The sequence below is a fragment of the Bemisia tabaci genome, chromosome 1, assembly GCF_918797505.1.
Source record: "Bemisia tabaci chromosome 1, PGI_BMITA_v3".
Lineage (NCBI taxonomy): Eukaryota > Metazoa > Arthropoda > Insecta > Hemiptera > Aleyrodidae > Bemisia > Bemisia tabaci.
Window position 1 is genome coordinate 63,275,964 of NC_092793.1, and position 20,726 is coordinate 63,296,689.

The window sequence follows — 20,726 nt, forward strand, 5'->3', positions numbered from 1 at the left end:
TTGTCTAGTGGTCCATTGTCTGCTTGAATTCTTGCTTCCTTACAAAGCCGTTCAAAATGTTCCATATTATCCCACCTATTCGCAAAAAAACCCCTCAAAGATGCACTATTTGGTAAAATATGCAGCCTTTTGAATATCTTTAGTGTAAATTATCCTGAATTCGAGCATCTCACTGTGCAACAAAAAAATGACAAAAATATCTCCTGGAGGAGATTAGGTGATTCTTATGTATTTTGAGCCGCTCAGTCCGAAAATAACCTTCATTTTTCCCTATCACGTCTCAGTTTTCCGGAAAAGCGACTTTTCCCCGGGAAAATGAGCAAATTTGACGTATATTTGTCAAGCATGCAATTTATTTGTATTAATTTTCCTGGACCCGTAGTACAGTGCTTCTTATGTATTTTAAGCCGCTGAATCCGAATATGACCTCGGTTTTTTATCATCACCCTCCAATATTCCGGTAAAGTCAATTTTTCCGAGCCTAAATTTGTGTATAAGCTTTCCCGGACTCGAAGGGGATTGAAAATATATTTCAAACATGTTCGCGACGTGCGATTTGACTCGTTGAACCCGAATGTGACTTTGGATTTATCCGATCACCCACGATTTTCCCGGTTTTCCTTGTAAAACTACCTTTGTAGGTGTTTTTTGGACGATTTTCCTGTTGTCAGGAGTTTAAAAAATTTCCTGAGATCCTCTCTAGGTCTCTCCTGCTATAGTAAGAGCAGCTGAATCCGAATTTGACCTCTGTTCGTCTCTGACAACCCCCCGTTTTCTAGAAAGTCCGATTTTTCCGGGAAAAAAGCTTTTCCGAACCGTCCCCACCTCCAGGGAAATTTGAAAAATTTTCCGCATGTGTGATACATCGATTCTTATGTAATTTGAGCTGAAAAATCCGAATATGACCTCAAAAATTCGTTATCACCCACCATTTTTACGGAATTCTCAATTTTCTGGGAAAATTTCGTAAATATACCAAAAAACACGTTCTACAAGAAAAATCTACTTTTCCGACAAAATAGAGGGTGATGGGAAAAATTAGGGGTCATATTCTGATTCAGCATTTGAAACTACATAGGAATCTTGCCGTCACGGATCCAGGATAATTATTTAAATAAGAATTACATGCCCGACTGAAACAAGTCAATTTCACTCCATCTCCCGGCAAAAAGTGTCGTTTTTACAAAACTGAGCTAGGGCTCATAGAAAAAAGTGGAGGCCATTTTCTGACTCAGAGTACCTAATGCATAATATGTTTTGTAGCTAAGAAAAATCTTAAGCACATTCCACAAGGAGTAACAGTCGCGATAACACCGTAAATGGTCAAAAATACCCACCCCCCCCCCCCCCCAAATCGAGTTTTCAGTAAAAGTGGTGGATGATAACGAATATTTCAGTTCACATTCGGATTTCCAGCTCAAAGTACATAAGAATCGATGTATCACACATGCGGAAAATTTTTCAAATTTCCCTGGAGGTGGGGACGGTTCGGAAAAGCCTTTTTCCCGGAAAAATCGGACTTTCTAGAAAACGGGGGGTTGTCAGAGACGAACAGAGGTCAAATTCGGATTCAGCTGCTCTTACTATAGCAGGAGAGACCTAGAGAGGATCTCAGGAAATTTTTTAAACTCCTGACAACAGGAAAATCGTCCAAAAAACACCTACAAAGGTAGTTTTACAAGGAAAACCGGGAAAATCGTGGGTGATCGGATAAATCCAAAGTCACATTCGGGTTCAACGAGTCAAATCGCACGTCGCGAACATGTTTGAAATATATTTTCAATCCCCTTCGAGTCCGGGAAAGCTTATACGGGGTATGATCCATTAGAAACCGAATTTTGGTCATTTAGGGCCAACGGATGATCGGATTGACGTTTTCTTGGGTTTATCTGATTGCTGATAAACTGGCAAACACGTTGGTTATTACGGCTTTCAATTATCTTAACTAGTTCGAATTTTACAGCCGGTTGATTCAGGTGTGTTTAAGTGCGTGTTGCGATTTTGAGAAATGCGTGAGCTTTTAGAATAACGGCGTAACATTAAATTTTATTCTAAGTTGGGTAAAACGTTTTCCGAAACTTTTGCACTGTTAACGAGAGTTTATGGTGATAAGTGTTTAAGTCGGACTCAGTGTTACGAATGGTTTAAGAGATTTAAAAACGGTCAGGAATCGGTGAAAGATGAGGTTCATGGAGTTAAGCCCAGGACGTCAACTGACGAGATTCACGTGAATCAAGTTCGCGAAGAAGTGCAAACCGACGGCCGTTTAACAATTCGTGAGCTTTCAGAGGAACTGAATATTTCTTTTGGGTCCGTTCAGAGAATTTTAACCCAAAATTTGAACCTTGTAGAGTTTCTGCAAAGTGGATTCCCAAGTTGTTAACCCAAGCGCGTGCTTTTTTGGGCCTCAGGGCACCTTTTTCCAGTCACTGAGATGACTGGGCCTTGGTTTCAGCATCATAACCATAGACTCAAGTTTCATCACCGGTGACAATTTTACTTGAAAGATCTACATCAGCATTTGAGCGGTCTAGCAGCTGTTGGCAGATGAAAACGCGCTTTTCTTTTTGCGCTTGGATAAACAACTTAGGAATCCACTTTGCAGAAACTCTACAAGGTTCAAATTTTGGGTTAAAATTCTCTGAACGGATCCAAAAGAAATATTCAGTTCCTCTGAAAGCTCACGAATTGTTAAACGGCCGTCGGTTTGCACTTCTTCGCGAACTTGATTCACGTGAATCTCGTCAGTTGACGTCCTGGGCTTAACTCCATGAACCTCATCTTTCACCGATTCCTGACCGTTTTTAAATCTCTTAAACCATTCGTAACACTGAGTCCGACTTAAACACTTATCACCATAAACTCTCGTTAACAGTGCAAAAGTTTCGGAAAACGTTTTACCCAACTTAGAACAAAATTTAATGTTACACCGTTGTTCTAAAAGCTCACGCATTTCTCAAAATCGCAATACGCACTTGAACACACCTGAATCAAACGGCTGTAAAATTCGAACTAGTTAAGATAATTGAAATCCGTAAAAACCAACGTGTTTGCCAGTTTATCAGCAATCAGATAAACCCAAGACAACGTCAATCCGATCATCCGTTGGCCCACAATGGCCAAAGTTCGGTTTTTAATGGATCATACCTCGTACACAAATTTAGGCTCGGAAAAATCAACTTTACCGGAAAATAGGGGGTACCACTGTACCATCACCATTGTAAATCACTGTACCACGGGTCCAGGAAAATTTATACAAATAAATTGCATGCATGACAAATATACGTCAAATTTGCTCATTTTCCCGGGGAGAAGTCGCTTTTCCGGAAAACTGAGACGAGATAGGGAAAAATGAAGGTCATTTTCGGACTCAGCGGCTCAAAATACATTGGAATAGCCGTTTCTCGTATCTGAGAAAAATACCTACATTCTGCAGGGGGTAACAGTCGCAAAAACACCAAAAATGCCCGAAAATGGCCATTTTTCCGGGTAAAATCGACTTTGCCGAAAAACTGGAGGGTGATGGAAAAGAACGGAGGTCATATTCGGATTCAACGCCTAAAAATACATGAGAATCACCTTATCTCCTCCGGGAGACATTTTTGTCATTTTTTTTTGTTGCACAGTGAGCTATAGTTACCTAATTGGGAAAAGAACAAATAACAGCACAATCCACACAACAAAACAAAATCTAGCAGTAAAACTTCACGATTGGACCAAATCAACATTGAAATTACTAAACTACAGATTTCATTTGCACTTTAACCAAAAAAAAAAAAACAAAAAAAACACATGGTCAATCCAGCAATTTTCCAACTATGTGATGTTTTAAATAAAAAACCATTTTTAGTTCACTTCCTTGCCATAAGCAATAGATGCAGCAGTTCAGCTCACGTGCTGCTAAAGTTTTGTATTGCAGCAGTTCAGCTCATGTGCTGCTAAAGTTTTGTAAAAGTTTGGACCCGCTTGGGGAGTTGGGTTAAAAAAAAACCACTTTCTAGAGTGCTGTCGGACCGAATTTGGATTTTTATAGAACGTTAGAAAGCTGAGAGTAGTAGCTTTTTAACGATTTTTATAGTTCTTCTCTATCAATCTTAGTATAGGAAGTACAGATTAGGTAATATTACTTTCTGGATAACCCTTCTAATTAAAACCACATTGACCATGCAATCATCAGTGCTATACGTCAATTTTTAAAAAAATGTTTTTACATACTTTCGGCTCTAATCAGAAATTTTCTTTTTTCACTTCTCTACTGGATTCTAGTATTTCATGCCTCAGAAGTCTGATTCTAGACTTGGAAATTGAGATGGGTTTTACACAAAAACAAGAACAAACATAAAAATAAGAGGAAAAATGCTACAAAACGGGAATGATTTTATGTTATGAATCTAGACATGAACTCTAATTGTTCTGTAATTATGATTACGATCATCATGGTTGTGATAAGAAAAAAAAGGTCAGTCTCATAAATTATCAATGTTTACTTTGTGGTAGACAGCAGTTGGTAGAGTTTTTAAAAAATCACAAAGAAAAATACTTTTGGGCCTTGTTCACATGAGCGCAGTTTGGGTGCATTATAAGTTCCACAAACTGGAGTTTTGCAGGACAAGTTATAACTAAGTTATAATAAGTTCCTGGAAAAAGTTCGCCCCAAGTTTGGGGAACCGCGCTTAATAAGTTCCTGGAAAAAGTTCGCCCCAAGTTTGGGGAACCGCGCTCGTATGTACATTGTACAAGGCAAGGCCTTACACTTGTTTACAGAAAATCAGAAGAAAAAAACTATCCCGAGAACTACTTATCATGAAATGAATCTACTCCATAGTGTGACAACAGTTCATGAAGGTATGAATAAATCATGGTAAGAAACCAATGGTTAGGTTCTCAGAAAGTTGGAACAAAAAAAGTTACTTGCCATGACAATGTTTCTAAAACTTCTTCAATAATGATAAGTGTAACAGTATGCACAATTGTGGCCTTAAATTTCTATTACTCAGAGGACTATTATTTAATGATATCTCTTGAAATGTTTTTACTTCTGTCATAAGCAAAAAAATTATAAAGTTAATATTGGCCTCTGCGCAGCTTCAAAAGCAGAACTTTTATTCTCACCTGATATCTCGCATATGCAGTGGATCTATTAGGTGGTCCACGTGGGCAAATTTTGGATTCTTCAACAGGACCTCCCCTGAATCAGTGCTGTCAATTAAAGGAATAATCTATGCAAAATCGGTGAATGTTTAGAAACTGTTCAACATTCTTATAGATTGCGAAGATAATTACTTAGGTTTAGATGGATGGATAACAAGCACTGCATTAAAATTGCATTCATCAGGGCATTGAATTTCAGAGCAAATTCCAATTCTGGTTCAGAACCCTCTACATGCGGTGAATCGGGTGAAAAAAAAAGGTTTTCCTCTCAAAAACGCTTAAAATCAATAACTAACTGAACTGTAACATATGAATGGCAAGAGAGGAATATTGCACGCAATAGGCTATTAACCTCTTGAAGAAACATGGCGTAGTTCTATCCCTGCGGATTCAGGACCAGGAACAGTAATTGCCACTTGACGTTGGCTTCCTTTTATCAAAAGGTTATGAACTTGATGGAAGAAAGGAAGGTTGAAATGAAGGAACATTCATTCAAGATATTTACCTCCCGAAGTTCTCTCAGGAAATTTCGCTTTTGCTGATTCTTACTATAAAAATATTAGAAATTAGTCCAAACACTACTATCAGAGTGATCAAAGAGACTGGCTGATTCCTTCTTGGTGAAAAGAAAAAAAATAAAATAAAATAAAAAAAACAAGTATGAAAACAGAATCGCACATAATAAAAATGCTGCAGCCCGCTGATTATTGAAATGGATATACAAAGTAATAGACAAAGGGAAAATGAAACGATTCTATATTCTACAGATTGAAAAGAGTGGTTCTTACAGACCAAGGAGAGAAAACGATGGACTAACTATGGAGTCTCTCATGGGTTGCCGTATGGTAGTCTATTACTTACCTCCTCTGTTCATTGCAACCAGGGCCGCCAAGGGGAGGGGGCGAACGAAACTTTCGTCGGGGAACCAGAGGTCACCAGGATCGAATTGGCTATATAATTTGGGAGGTGCCAATGCAATTTGTTAATCTGTCTTGAGACCTCGCGAGTAAGCACAATTTTTGTATTTTATACAGGTTTAGAGGCCTCTCTCTAGGGCAGTCTCACTGGCCTTTTTGACCCGTTTCTTCTCTTCATTCTTGTTAGTTATATTTGGCAAGCCTAAACCCTAAAATTTACCCTATTAGCGTTATAATTAAAGCTTTTAACACGGCTTGAAATTTATATTGAGTTAGCACAAAATCTCATCTCCGGTGCCTTCAATGGATCTGTTGCACACAAGAGATACGGCCAAACGCAGGTGCTCTATGTGAGTAAAATCACACGAAAGTCACGTCGGTCACGTTCAAAAAGTCTGAAATCCATTCCTTTGCTCGCTATCTGGCAATCTGCGTAGTTTGTAACACACTTTTTCAAGTTTCCCGCGTCCGCGGACAGTTTTTGTAAGTCTGTCAGTTTTCCTATCTAGAGAGGGGGATTTCCCTATCCCCAGAGCCCATAGGGACTCATCTCTTTAATATGTCCCAGGACCCATATTCTGTCTTGGGGGTCCAGATTGCAATCACCCATTTCCACCAATAAAATCGCTCTTTTTCCTCTTTGTCATCTTAGACTGTCGCATTGTCCATCAATTTTTATGATCAGCCTGCAGGACCCTGAAGGAAAGCGCTGCAATCCGAACGAAGATTAGGTACACTGTGAATAGGAACAAGAGACATCATGATGGACGACAGTGAGATAATTTACCAACGCTAAGACAAGAGATCGGTCGTTTCCATTGCGGCTTTTGATTAGTTGTATTCGTTACGCATTCCGAAATGCTTGCTTTATTGTTGAAATTTGCTACCAATTCATTGTCTCCATCACCTTCGACTGCTGAGATGCAAATGGCTCCATCTTCATTGTCAAATTCAGACGTACTGTCATTCTCTTCCTGGCTGAGCTCCCTTCTCTGATTTACTGTAAAAGCACAGTTAAACGTTTAAAAATATTTTTGAATTATGGAGGATTTTATCATTTTAGGGAGGAGGGTCATTTCATGCCAAATCAAACCAAAATTTGACCCAACATCCTCAGACTTTGATGAAATTTGGCACACTCACTCTACTCATTCAGCTGATTCCAAAAATGTGATTTTTTAATATTTTTGTCCATTAGTTGAACTTTTATTGAGCTTTAAAGTTCGAGTAAAATAACAGAGGTTATGCCCTTCACTTTCCTGTATTTTCGGAGCCGTTAATTCGATCTGAACCGTTCTGGTGCCGATTAAAAGCTCTTGAAACGGGTTTTCCACATATGTACACCAAGTTTGACTTTAACTTCAAAATTTTTTTTTTATGAAGATCTTAAAGTCTAAAATTGAAGTATCTCTAAAAGGGGTGCGTAGAATCCTACAATTTTTTTTCCAGAGGTCAGTCATACCTGAATCCACACGCTTACCAAAAATCGAAGTAGAGACTTGGTGGAGTCAAAAGATATGGCCGGAAAAGCAGCATTTTTTCCCGGTGCACTAGTGTGACAGGTGACGAAAGCAGCTCCGAGCCGCGGCGTTCCGAGAATCTGTCGAGGCGCTGGGAACTTCTGGGAACGAAAATCAGCTCAATGGGGAGAGAAAGTACCAAATTTCATCAAATTCTAAAGAGGTCGGGTCAAATTTTGGTTTGACTTAGCATGGAATGACCCAGGAACCATTGGAAAAGAAATCGACTGAAGGCTGTATTCATAATCGCACCTTTAACAGCTCCTCCCTTTGGGCAGCCTAACATGGTCAACTCTGTGATAAAGGGGGCAAATATTTGAAAAAAGGGACTTTCTTGTCCCTGGTCTTTTGTAAGCGTATGAATGTGTTTTTTCCATTTTTGGGTCTAAGTGTGAATACAACATTTTTCTCTTCCAAGTTTGTTGAAAAAATTACCTATTATTCGCCAAACTCAGGTTTGTCACACATATCTACTCCAAGGTTCTTAGTTTGCACCGATACAAATTAGAGAGTAAAACGATATTAAAAAACTTTAGCATCATTAAACATTTAGAAACGTCTCTCCAATGTAAAACAAGAGATAAAAGGTAAGAAAATCTGCAGAATAATTTTTCACAAGCGGAGAAACATCATTCATGAAATTAGACTAGAGTTCATCAGAGCTAGACTCATTAGGATGAATGATCAAAGTGAGTGTGAGTAGCGCTCACACCGGCCGGCGTCGATGTTGCGTTGTGATGTCTTGCAATGGGATGAAGTGTTTGTGATTAGCAAGTTGAAGTTTTTGGTGAATTGAGACAACTTTAGTTGAATAGTGATCATTCTGTTTACTTGGGATTTCAAATCCGTCACGCTCGTTCTTTTCATTTTGATTAGTTTTTCTATTGATATAATGCATGCCACTTGTTGAAGGGTATCAGCAAAGCTAGATATCTGTTGTTCATTTTAATCCGTTTCCAAAGACGGATGCAGGTGCTGCGTTTTAGTTTGAAATTCAATTGTGGCACGCTTAAGCCCGTCAAACAGCCACGAAGTATAAATGTGGCAGACATTGATTCTTTGCCACGGACTTGAGTGAAATAAGCTGTGAATCTTGATCCCACTTAATTTTCATTCCTAAAGTACCACTGTCTGATTTTTTGCCTGTTTATAAGTATTCTAATTAAAGTCACCAGTCTTCCTCATCCCACAAAGAAAGAATAAAAAATTGGACACAAAGCACAGGGCGAAAATAAGAATATGCTTCTAGTTATTGATTAACGTCAAAAAGTTTGTTAAGTTTTCATGGATTTCTGTAAAAATGGGCAGTGTTTATGTCATGAACTCAAAAACTGCCTTAAAACTCAAGTTCGTCACCGAGGCATGTTATTGATTTGAAGTCTCACGAAAAAACCAGCTATGTTACATTTTATGCTTCTCTTAGCGAATTTTGTTCAAATATAGGATACTGTACCAAAGATTATCCAAAGATTTGTGATTATGAGAATAGAACCAAAAATTAAACAATATCACTAAAACAAAAACACTAATTTATCACTAAACTGATAATTGAGACCGACTAAATAATTCAAGGAAGTTCTTTTAAGATACAGTTTTATTACTTTTTGTCACAAGTTATCACAGTCTTTAAAATAATCCATGGATTCGGTCAGTAGAGATGAATATCGGGTGTGGAACTGAAAAAAAATATCAGGATGGACAAGACCTCTTACCAAAAATACAAAATAATTATGGGGAGGACTTAAAGAAATTTGGACCATTACGATTATCAAAAACCAGAGGGCATAGAGATAAGAAATCGATACGTTTTTCTAGCAATAATTGAAGTTTAGTTTTTGACTTTAAAACCTCTGAGAAGTTCCCTGGTTCAAGTTCTAGCCCAAGGGAGGATTAAGAAAGCTTTGAACAAAGAACTATAAAATACACATTTCTTGCGAACCTCAACTGAAATTCAGATTTATAACTCTGGAAATGGGTTGTTACAAGGAATTACAATGATTTGCTGCTACAAAAAAACGGAATACAAAAGAAAATATTTTGTCAGTAAATATTAGGGATCTATGAAGCGCGTTCAATAAGCAAATATCCTTCCTCTAAAATCTATAAAGACAAAACAGTTTTAAAAAGATTTGTAGATCAAATCTAAACAGATTTCCATACCAAAATATTCCCTTTCAGTCATCAAATATTCGACCTCCTCTTCGAAATCGTCACTACTGCCTTTCGTTTCATCAAAATAATCAATGATGTAGGGTAGAACTGTCATTTTGTGGTCTTTCTGGCCTCTTAAATTAGGCACTGGCACTTCAGGTTCTATTCTAGGTGGATTCACAATAAACCATCTGAAAACAAGGAGACACATTCGAAACAATGTGATCTAAAAATTTAAGTTAAGATCATCAACAAAGCAACTGTGGCTTTGAAAAATGGGACTTTAGTTTCAAAACTTGAATTCTAGGACCTTGTCTCCTCAAAACGTTTTCTCGGGATTTGTTGCAAGGAAAAGTCGCACTTACGAATTTGCAATAAAAATTGACACCCTCAATTTTGTTGCAGTGCCACTCGTAATAAGAGGGAAGGGTCCTTGTATAGCTCCAAGGCTAATTGGGAGAAGAAGAATAATAAAAGAGCAAATTATGAGATATTTTGTTGTTCGCTTGATTTTTCAAGTTTGTTTAATTTAAATATTTTGTTCAATCATGAATTATTCTCAATCTTGCCTCTTTCATGATAAAGAACGTTGCAATGCAACTGGACCTGGACAGACACTAAATACCGATTTAGAGGTATGAGAAATTGTTAGTCAAACTTAGAAGCTACAGTAGAGAATCAAAATCACAGTCCAAGCCCCAATCGGGATCAGCTGATGAAGTATTGGAGAGGGAGAAGATTTAGGTTTTTTTACTAACCTTAAAAATAATAAGTTATATTGAGTTTTGTACTGCTTGATTTTGTTTCCCCAAAAAGTTCATAAAAATCTAGAAAAGTTTTTACATCCCGAAAGTGAGTTTTTTTTTGTCCTGCGGTTCCTGAACCCCAATATTCTTCAATCACCACACATGAGATGTGGTAAAACTATTACATTGCATTATTCACAACTGCCGCACGTTGCAGAAGTTTTCAAAATCTCACCACAGATTGAGTGTGAAAGAGATCCTGGGTAACATTTCACTGTGAAAACTCTAACATTGTCGGAAATATATTCTTTTAAAGTCTAAGTTACGGAAACCCTTTTTTAAAGGGGACAGGGGACAAAACCCTATTTTGTCACACTGAATCAGGATCAGAAGTCATGATCATAGCTCTGACAACTGCATGGATTAGCTTCTGCTAACTTATTTACATTCAGATGACTAAGAAGAGTATACTTACAAATTCTGTCTAATTTGTTGAATACTAAACCTATCGGCTGGCTGCTTTTGCAACATTCCTTCAAGTAAAGACTTTAGCGTTGGGGATACTGAATCAGGTATTTGGAAGTTGCATTGTCCAATACTCTCAAATAGCCTATATACATTATCACCTTCAAAAGGATACTTTCCAGTTGTCAAATTATACCTGGGAGCAAAAATAAAATATGAGCGGATGGGTTAAAAGCTAATCTATCACAATAAAAAAGAACTGAGTTCAGAAATATTTTATTATGAGGGTGTTTTTCTTAGTTTTTAATAAGAAAAATATATAATTACGTAGTAATTGTAAATAAATACAAAACAATTCTCGGTAGATGTCAAAGACTGACTGAAAACTTTTATTAACCTCTTATGTGAAAATATACATTTTATCAGCTGACACTGACAATGTTATCAGATGAACAAGGGTATACCCAAAGGTAAGTTTCCCTGTTTCATACCTCAAAAAGTATCGTATATAAAGCAAATCTTTAAAAACAATTTTGTGATAATTCCAGCTTTCAAACTAGTTAGAGTTTTTCAAATTGGGTTGGTGGGTTCCTGAGATAGCAACCTTTTTTTGAGCCCACCTCCTCTCGCCGCGGGTCCGATATTTAGGGGTATCTGTGGATCCGATTTTCAAATGCAGCTGCAATGCACCTCACGAGCAACATTGAACAGTTTTCATGTTGGTAATGTCTGAAAATGCTTGTACTTTTCTATTTAGAACACAAAAACATCAGAACATCAGAAACAATCGACAATTATCCTCCATGGTTGAAGATCACATGCAAATACCCTGCTTTGATTGCGACAAAGATGCAAGCAAATTTTCCGGTCATGATGGCTTCGGGAAAAATCTCACTAATAACCTACTTTTATCGGAAAAATCGGACCAAGAGGCATGTACATTGACAATTACAGTTGTTACAGGTATCGGCTATCCTTGCCTATACAGAGAGCGACGATCCTTGCCTATACAGAGAGCGACGAACGCTTACCATCAATGCGCTCAATCAGGAGGGGACATTATTGTAGTAGGGCCTATGTGGCATCACAGCCAACATCAATATAGGGAGTGGGGTGGCTCATCTGGCAACAGCCACTCAACTTGTAACCTGGACATGGCGTTGGGCCAAGTTATAGCCTTTCCTTCTGATGTGTTTTCGTGATTTTTATTCAATAAATATTGTTTAGTTGATCATCTGCGTCTTCATTTTATTCAGACCACCCATCCACATCATGGCGACAAAGTAAACGTGACGGAAATCAACGGATTCACCTAACTAACTGGGGACTGGCCATGCACCTGTTAGGCCACTAAGCTCACCGCCGCAGATCAGAAGAAAATCGATAAAATATATTGTTTTAATCGGCCCCCGTTATGACTTTCAAGCAGAATCTACATTTACAGTGATTTTAATGAATTTTAACCTATCAATTCAGTTCGCATTGTTTCCATAATGTCTTAGTCTGCATGCGCTACAAGGTGATGACTGATAACAGTAAAAGTTGAGGTACCCATCATTATCATGAGGCTCAGTAATTATTGCATTCAAGAATCTCTCAGACTAGCAATTGAAACAATGGAATTGCGACCCTTTGAACACCTTTCTCTCATTTTTTTTTTTTTTTTTTAACTTATTGTTTATTTTGATAATTACAGGGTGGAATTAAGTTGGACAGAACTTAACCCAAAGGCCTCTTTTACATTCTAATATGAGCCTATATTGATTTATTACTATTACATTCATATAGTGTGTTTCCCCCCTGTAAATTTTTTCCTGTAAAAGTATCTTAAATCTAATTTTTGGAGTGCTGGAGGTCCTCAATCTCCATTTGTCTATTTAAGTGTGTTTGTTGACCTCGGAATTGCCAAGTTGAGCCATGTCGTCGAGGGAGGAAGGGGGTTGGTGGTTGCTGTCATCTTGGTCCAAGTTTAGTGCAAATTGTTTGCATTGCAGAACTTCTTTAATAAATGTGTGTTTAATTTTCCAGGTGTGCCTTTTTTCGATCATTAGTGTAATGGTGTTGTCCGGGGTAAGTTGGGCATTTATTTGTGATACCAGATTTTGTCTTTGTCTGTAAAATTTTTTACATTTAGAGAACGAGTGTTCTGGTGTATCCCTTTCATTTGGGCAAAACGGGCAGTTTGGATTCTGTTTTATCTTGAACCTGTGTAAGTAGTTGGCAAAAGCTCCATGACCGGACAAAAACTGAGTGAGGTAGTAATTTGTGTCTCCGTGGTTTCTATTGATCCATTAGTATAGTACTGGGATCAGTCTTTTGATCCATTCATTAGGGGAGGAATCCCACTCTATAGTCCATCGAGCCATTTTATCTTTTTGAATTTTAGTCGGGTCTTTTGTATTGTACTTATCTATTCTCTCTTGTATTAATATTCGCTCAGATGGTATGCCTCATATGACACTGAGGCAAAAATCGGAGACTGAGCGGTAAGCACAACTTAATGCAATCTTCATGCGGTGAATGGTCTTTCTTAACTCATTAATGTTCTTTTTTGTGTCACAAGAAGGAGCCCATATAGTGACGCCACAAAATATGATGGATAGAAAAGCATGAGTCATAATTTTCCGCTGAATAAAATTGGGACCTTTCAGGTTAGGAATGAGAAGTCGGAAATTTGTTACCACTCTCTTAGCCTCAGTGCATACATCTTTTATGTGTTGTCCCATCCTCAGACCCCCTCTGAGGCTAAAACCATGGGAAATTAGAGGTGGGGCACCTTTCTCTCATTGGAAACGTCCATGAAAACCTGAAACGCTTCAAAACCAGGAATCCAATTGAAGTATGGGCTACAAATTAGACAAGAAAGATGAGAAAGTCCAAGTCGCTATCTTTCTCAATATATTAGGCACTGATGGGGAAGAAATTCATAACACCCTTACCATTACTGAAGCTCCAAAGAAAACAGTAGATGGTCTTTTAGAGCTCTAACTGAACTCACCAAGCATAAACTGACCGTAGCTTACTGTAAAAACCTGTTCAATCCTAGGGATCGACAAGAGGGGGAATCATTTGATCAATTTTATATGGCAATTAGAAAAGTAGCCGAAAATTGTGGATTCGAAAAGCTTAGAGATTCACTTATCAGAGAACAAATCATCATCGGCATCCATATCGTTCCACTGAGAGAAGGTCTCCTTGGCGAGGAACTGCCATTAGAGGAAGTAGTTTCTTTGTGCCTCTCCGTTGAGGCAGGAAAGAATAGGTCGGATGAAGTCAAACAACTCAAAGCATCAAATGTGCATCAAATAAATAGTGGAAGATTTAAAAACAACCTCTCAAATCAAAGCAACAACTTCGCTGGTCGAGCTTAAAACAACAACTCTGGACAAGTAAGAAAGAACAACAACTCTAATCAAGGACAAAAACACAACTACCAAAACAAATACAACTAGCCCTATCAACAGAAGCCATCGAGGATCATTGACTGTCGTTCCTGTGGTCAACAACATCCTAAGCGAGTGTCCTGCATATCGGCAACAGTGTAAGAAATGTTTGGGTCAAAATCATTTTGAAAAAAGGTGTCGAATTAACGAAGTAGTTTGTCCTGAAAATTCCGCACCTTCAAAACACCTTGATGAAGTCGATGCTTCAGAGTATGTTTATATTTTAGAAATTAGTTGCATTCCACATGATTATGTACCAGCAAAGCCCAATTTTTCAAATCTTCCTGTTACTGTTAATAATTTACGCAAGTGCAGTAAAAGATCTGAAAGTGAAGTGAGAGCGGGTCGCAATCAAAAAGCTTCAGAAAGTGATATTAAAAGCTATTGGATCAACTAAATCATGTAAGTGTGAATGTAGTTTCTTCCGCTGTAACAAATGATCAGTTTTGGTTGCAACAACTGCTAGATAATAATTCTTTCATTGCTTTCAAAATCGACACCGGTGCTGAAATAAATATTTTACCGTGACATCTTTAACAAAAAGTTAAAATCTTAAGTGATGATTTAGTTAGACAACAATGGTTTCCGGATATGGCAGAGTTCCTATCGAAACTTATGGTGATGTAACCTTAAACAGTCAATCACCTGATACATGTGTTCCACATAAAATTAAGTTCACTGCCACCAAAACAGGCTCTACACCTCTATTTAGCTTACAAACATCAGTACAACTTGGCCTTATTTTTAAAAAACCAACAGATTATGTGTCTGCCTTCACCGATGAAGCTGCAGTTTATGCGAAAGAACCCTGCACCATCTGTATGGGAAATCCCCGCCCCCCATCAACTTTAATGAAACTTGGCTATGTTGCTCAGCGTGTCATACTGATCAAAAGCTTTCACGGGCACTATGAGATCCCCTACGCTGTTTCCGAGATATTCGCCGTTTTACGTGCGAAAATTGAGGTTTCGCTGGTCGGACCATTGAGCGGCGCTACTCGTGCCCTTCCTGGGTGGTCTTATCTGGGTGGTGATAAGACCACCCGGGCCGGCAACGATGAGTAAAGCCTCGTGAGCGTCGGAGTCCGAGCCTCGAGTACGGGTGGCGGGGAAGCGGAGAGCGGTAAGAGGGGTCTGGAAGGGAAGGGCACGGCACGAGTAGCGCCGCTCAATGGTCCGGCCAGCGAAACCTCAATTTACGCTTTTAAACGGCGAATATCTCGAAAACCGCACATGGGATCTCTTTGAACCCGTGAGAGCTGTTGATCAGAATGACGAGTTGAGCTACATATCCAAGTTTCATCAAATTTGACTGGGGGGGGGGGGGGATTTCCCATATGGATGGTGCCGGGTTCTTTCCCATACAGTTTTCTGGCGTCGGAGAATTGTCAGACTTAGTTGATATTTATGTGTCACCCAATTCAATCCCATCAAATGATCCACCGAGAAGATTGCCGCATAAGATTAGAACTCCCTTTTATAAGATAAATTAAATGCGTTACTATCTTACCCCCCCCCCCCAAACCCCGCCGATGGTATACCATGTGGTAGTTCCGGTGCGACCTTGACCCCTGGAGTCCCCTGAATTTGTTTCTCTTCCTCTCTCTTTTATAACCTGTTTTGTTTCTAATTTTCATTTGTTCTTTTCTACCTTTTGTTTTCTTTTTTAACTTTGTTGACTAATGTATTGTAATTACTTCTTTGTAATTACTTATGTTTTCTTTTGTTCTCTGATAATAAAGGTCACTTTAAAAAAAAAAAAAAAAAAAAAAAAAAAAAAAAAAAAAAACTATCCGTGAATATAATCTCAAACGATGTCAAAAACGTAATATGGTTCAGAATTGAGTCGTTGTGAAAAGAGATGATGAATCCATATAGGTATGCTTACATCCTAGTAGGTTGAATAAAAATATTAAAAGAGAACTTTTTCTCATACCATCCTTCGAAGAAATTAAACTTAAACTCACATACGAAAAGTTATTTACCGTTTTAGATATTAAGGATGGATTTTGGCATAGAAAATTGTCTCCAGAAGCAACAAATTACGTTGGTTTTCACACACCGTTTGGAAGTTTAAAATTTCTGAGGCTACCGTTTGGAAAAATTAATGCACCAGAAATTTTTCAAAAAGTTTTGATCAAATATTTCAGTGATATTCCGAATGTAATAATCTATTTTGACGATACATTAATTTGTGGTGAGACTGTAGGAGAGCATGACAAAGCTTTTGCAGAGGTATTGCAAAGAGCAGAAGAACTGAACATTAAGTTTAATAAATCTAAATTTCAATTCAAAAAGACATTGATTAATTACAAGGGACATGTTATCAGTTAAGAAGGAATCAGCCCGAATTCAGAATACAGGCCAGATTGCAATTAAAAAATCCAAATGATCGTAAAGAATTACAGAGTTTTTGAGGGAGTGTGAATGGGTCACTTAACAACTTTTTTTTTAATTGATATTCTAAAAGTACTAAGTAAGTAGATTAACTGGTGATCTCGCATTTTTTTGGAGCCGAAATCCCGGAGAAAACCGCATTTTAAAAGGCGCAACTTTTCCGCAAATTTAAAACGCTCTTGAATGGCGGGCAAATGACGTTGTTGAAAAACTACGGTAGTCAAATCGACGTCTAACTCAAAGTTTCGCAGAACGCCACGAGCAGCGCCGCCGCTACAACAAAACAAGCAACACGGCAACAAGTGATAACCACTTTTCACGTAAATAAATAAACCTCCGTGATCGCTATGGCTAGGTGTTATGTGCCGCGGTGTGAGAATAGTGTAAATGTAAGTGGTAAACACTTCTTTTAGTGTGCCACGAAATGAAACGAGACATGACTGGTTCCAGGCCGTGGGGAAGAATGACAGCAACATCTCCCTCACTAGAAATCTGGTCTGCTGCCAAGACCATTTCATCATAAATACTATACTATAGCACTGATGATAAGGTAATTTTGATCCAACAAAAGAAATCTGTGAAATATATGTATTCATATCCACCCAAATGTTCACAAATACTTAGAGCAATACCTCTTTAAAGCCGATAGCAGGTAAGTGCAGGTGAAATCACCTGAAACGTCTGAATTCTGCAACAATCCTTGACCCAACTGTTTTGTAAAATTGTAAAAAAAAAATGTAAATTGACTTGTCTTCCAAGGAAAATATAGACCTTGACCCCATTGTCGAAGAGTCAATTGTGACCTCCGAGTCAAGCTATAAAAATGCTAGCCAGTTATTATGAATATTGCGAAAACGCATCTGAGGCCTCCCTGATTGATGGATGAATGGCAACAATATACGTATCAGTTTCAAGCTCATTATGTACAAAATTCCTTTTTTAAGTGAAATAAACTTGCACTGAGCCATTTCAAAATATTTTCCTGCTAATCTCTAGACATTACTGTCCAAGATATGTCTAGATTGACAGAATAATAGATTACTGCGTCATCAATCTGAAGCGCAAGTGGATGAATTAATTTATTGAGTTTGAGTAGTGTGTGTTCTGTAAGGTTATTTCCATCATGACGCGTTCATTACATAATAAGGCCAACTTTTTTTCAGCTTCAGTGGAAAATACAGGGGACAAAATACCTCCATCAATCCCTGTTATCTCACTGTTTCAAGTCCAGTTCAACTTTTCTTCTAACTGTATCAAATGAAGAATGAATCTATTTAAAGTAGACAGTTAAAAGTTTCATTCGATGAAGTTGGAGGAAAAGGAACAATTTCACTCGGCCTCAGGTCTAAACTAAGAAAGGGATGAAGGTGAACCACTGAATCCCCTGCAGTTTTAAAATTATACAACGTGACTCCCGCTTTCTAAACTTAGATAATTTTTACAGAGCACACCCCTCTAAAAATGTTCTTGCTACCTTCCTCCCTCTTAGTGCTTGCACGATTCATACACTTGAAACGCGTATGGGTACTCCTGTCTATATCATACTGAGGTTACATTAAATAGTTTTTTTGACCAACATTAGATTATATTTTTTAAAACTGAGCTGTAATGAATCTTCACTTGTTGATGTTAGAGTGAAGGGAGGTGAGAGACCAAACTCATTGGATTTTTAATCCGACATTGTTGTAGTTACATTTTATGTATTAATAACTTATTACAATTTATGAATCTTGCAGCCTGACTCTGATGTGAAAGGTTACCACTTGTGCAAGATGTTGTCGTTTTGTGGTTTCGAAATAAAGTTAAAATTGAAAAAGGATGTCCTCCCACGCAAGTCAACTTTGAACCTTAGATTGGAACCTGTTGGACTCTCAGACGATTCTTTCCAGCCCTTGCTTTCAATGGTATGCTGGAGTTTATTTTTCTTTCTAGCCGCACAGTTTTATTACAGAAGGAAAAAAAATTGAACTGAGTTCAGCAGATACACGGAAAAAAAAATGCTGATTCAACAATTCAATTGCTAAAAACAGTGAGTGCAATGTTTCAACGCGGATTTTACAACCAAAAAATGCTGCTTTAACCACATTGTAAACTAATTTAACTACGGGGGTGGATAAAGTAGCATTTTTTTGTTGTAAAATCTGCGTTGAAACATTGCACTCACTGTTTTTAGCAATTGAATTGTTGAATCAGCAACTTTTTTTTCTGTGTAGGAACCAAGTAAACTGCATCGCTGTTAGGATTGTGGAACTTTTACTTAGAGGTGAGAATTATGAGACCATGCAAGCAAATAAAATTCGTAGAGTGATTTCTTAGCGACTATTATTACTATTAGTAAGTTTAGAAACGAAAACTGTTAAAACTTTCAGATTTTCTTGCTTGAAAGAAAAAGTTGCACCATCTTTGCAGCGTCATAATGTACTTATTTGGTTCCTTTCTGCTAAGCTGAGTCAAATTGTTTTATTCTATGTTCTCTTTAATCAGATATTATTTCAAAACCAGCTATTAAAAGTAGTTTTTTTATTCTTTGTAGTGGCAACAAGATACTATTCGTTTTTCTTTCATGAGACTTAAAACTGAAACTTCTTCGAAGAAATCTTCCACTAGTGCTCAAATTAATTTTGGCTTTGTAACCCGGTCTCCGGACATAAAATTTAAATATGCGCGGTTTGGTCCCTCCAGTCCCAGGGCACGTTGATTGGTCTCTCTCTACTGGCTGTCGGCCAGTGGGGAGAGGGCAATTGGCATTGCCTGGGGAGTGGGGGGCCCGGCCGCCATTAGTCTTTTTGCCATCTCCTTAGGAGACTTCACGTAAGTTTTTTCATCATCCTTTTGAAAGGGTGGGGCTTCGGCCCCATCTAGTGTTTTAGTCCTCAATCATGTGCTTCAGGGTCCTTCCGCTATTTGAACTCTAAAAACCTACTCGTGTTCACTTTATCCACCTGTTTTCATTCTCTATCTCGTTTGAGGCTTTCGGGCCCCGGCTTCAGTTATGGCGCCCAACGGGGGGCACGAGTTGTAGTGTTTTACTGGCCTTTTTCGCGGAACACCCTGATCATGCGAAAGGATGCAATCCTTATGTGTTTTATTTATTTGTGTATCACAACCTGATACCAGCACAATCATCAATTCATCAGTGCTTCGCTGAACTTTCCAACCTTGACGCGTGCTTCACAGTGCATTGTTCAATGTTAGCTTTTGCAGACTTGTCTTTGTCAGCCATTTTAATTTTCGGCCGGTGCCATCGATGCCGATGCTATGCATCATTCAACTCACAAACCGACGAGGTTATGTTGAGGTTTTGAGCTGTTATCACCAACAACACTCAAATGAAGCCAATTCCTGTCTGATGTCCTGGTTATTCCATCTTTGAGGGGTAAGCGGACGCCCTAGTCGTATTCACGACCGTCCTGCTTGGCTGGAGCGCCCTAGTCATATTCACGACCGCCCAGTCTGGAGGAGTCACCGTTTGGACGTTGGAGTTTTGCCAAGCTGCATTGTCTGTGGGAGCGGACAAGTGATGTTCGTGCTGGTGTTGGACAACTGATGCAATACACCTCATAGCCTTCTACATCTAATCGTCTTTGATCTTCTTCATTCCAGCGTGTTCGAGTTTGTGACATTTCCTGCGCTTAAGCTTCGTTCCGGGATCATCTGTCGGTGGCTGTGTTAGTATTGCATCATTGTTGCTGTATTTTTAATATTATCTTTTAGGTTTTCCTCTGTGTGTTATTTAGTCCACCCTGTTAAATTTTACAATGAGTGGTCCAGAAGGGTATCAAACTAGAAACAGGGCGGAAAGACGAAATGTCAACCCCCAGTGGAGGGGTCGTAGACGCCATAGGGGTCAGTCGTTGGATGTCGCAGCTGTTGGAGGCCATGACATGGAAAATGTTGTTCAACACCCTCTAGAGCCAGTAGTGCATATTCAGCAAGG

General features: G+C 38.5%; 1 protein-coding gene across 1 annotated transcript in view; it reads right to left on the minus strand.

Annotated features, from left to right (window-relative positions):
* Positions 1-4,469: 4,469 nt before the first annotated feature.
* The window catches only part of Lkb1 (Lkb1/serine/threonine kinase 11), a 67,899-nt gene continuing 51,642 nt past the window's right edge, over positions 4,470-20,726 (minus strand). Inside the window, exons 5-7 of the mRNA XM_072305096.1 lie at positions 10,961-11,146; positions 9,749-9,930; positions 4,470-7,068 (exon numbers count right to left, since the gene is read on the minus strand). Of these exons, the coding sequence (XP_072161197.1) occupies positions 6,827-7,068; positions 9,749-9,930; positions 10,961-11,146 (610 nt within the window). The 3' untranslated portion in view covers positions 4,470-6,826. The remainder of the gene's footprint in view (positions 7,069-9,748; positions 9,931-10,960; positions 11,147-20,726) is intronic.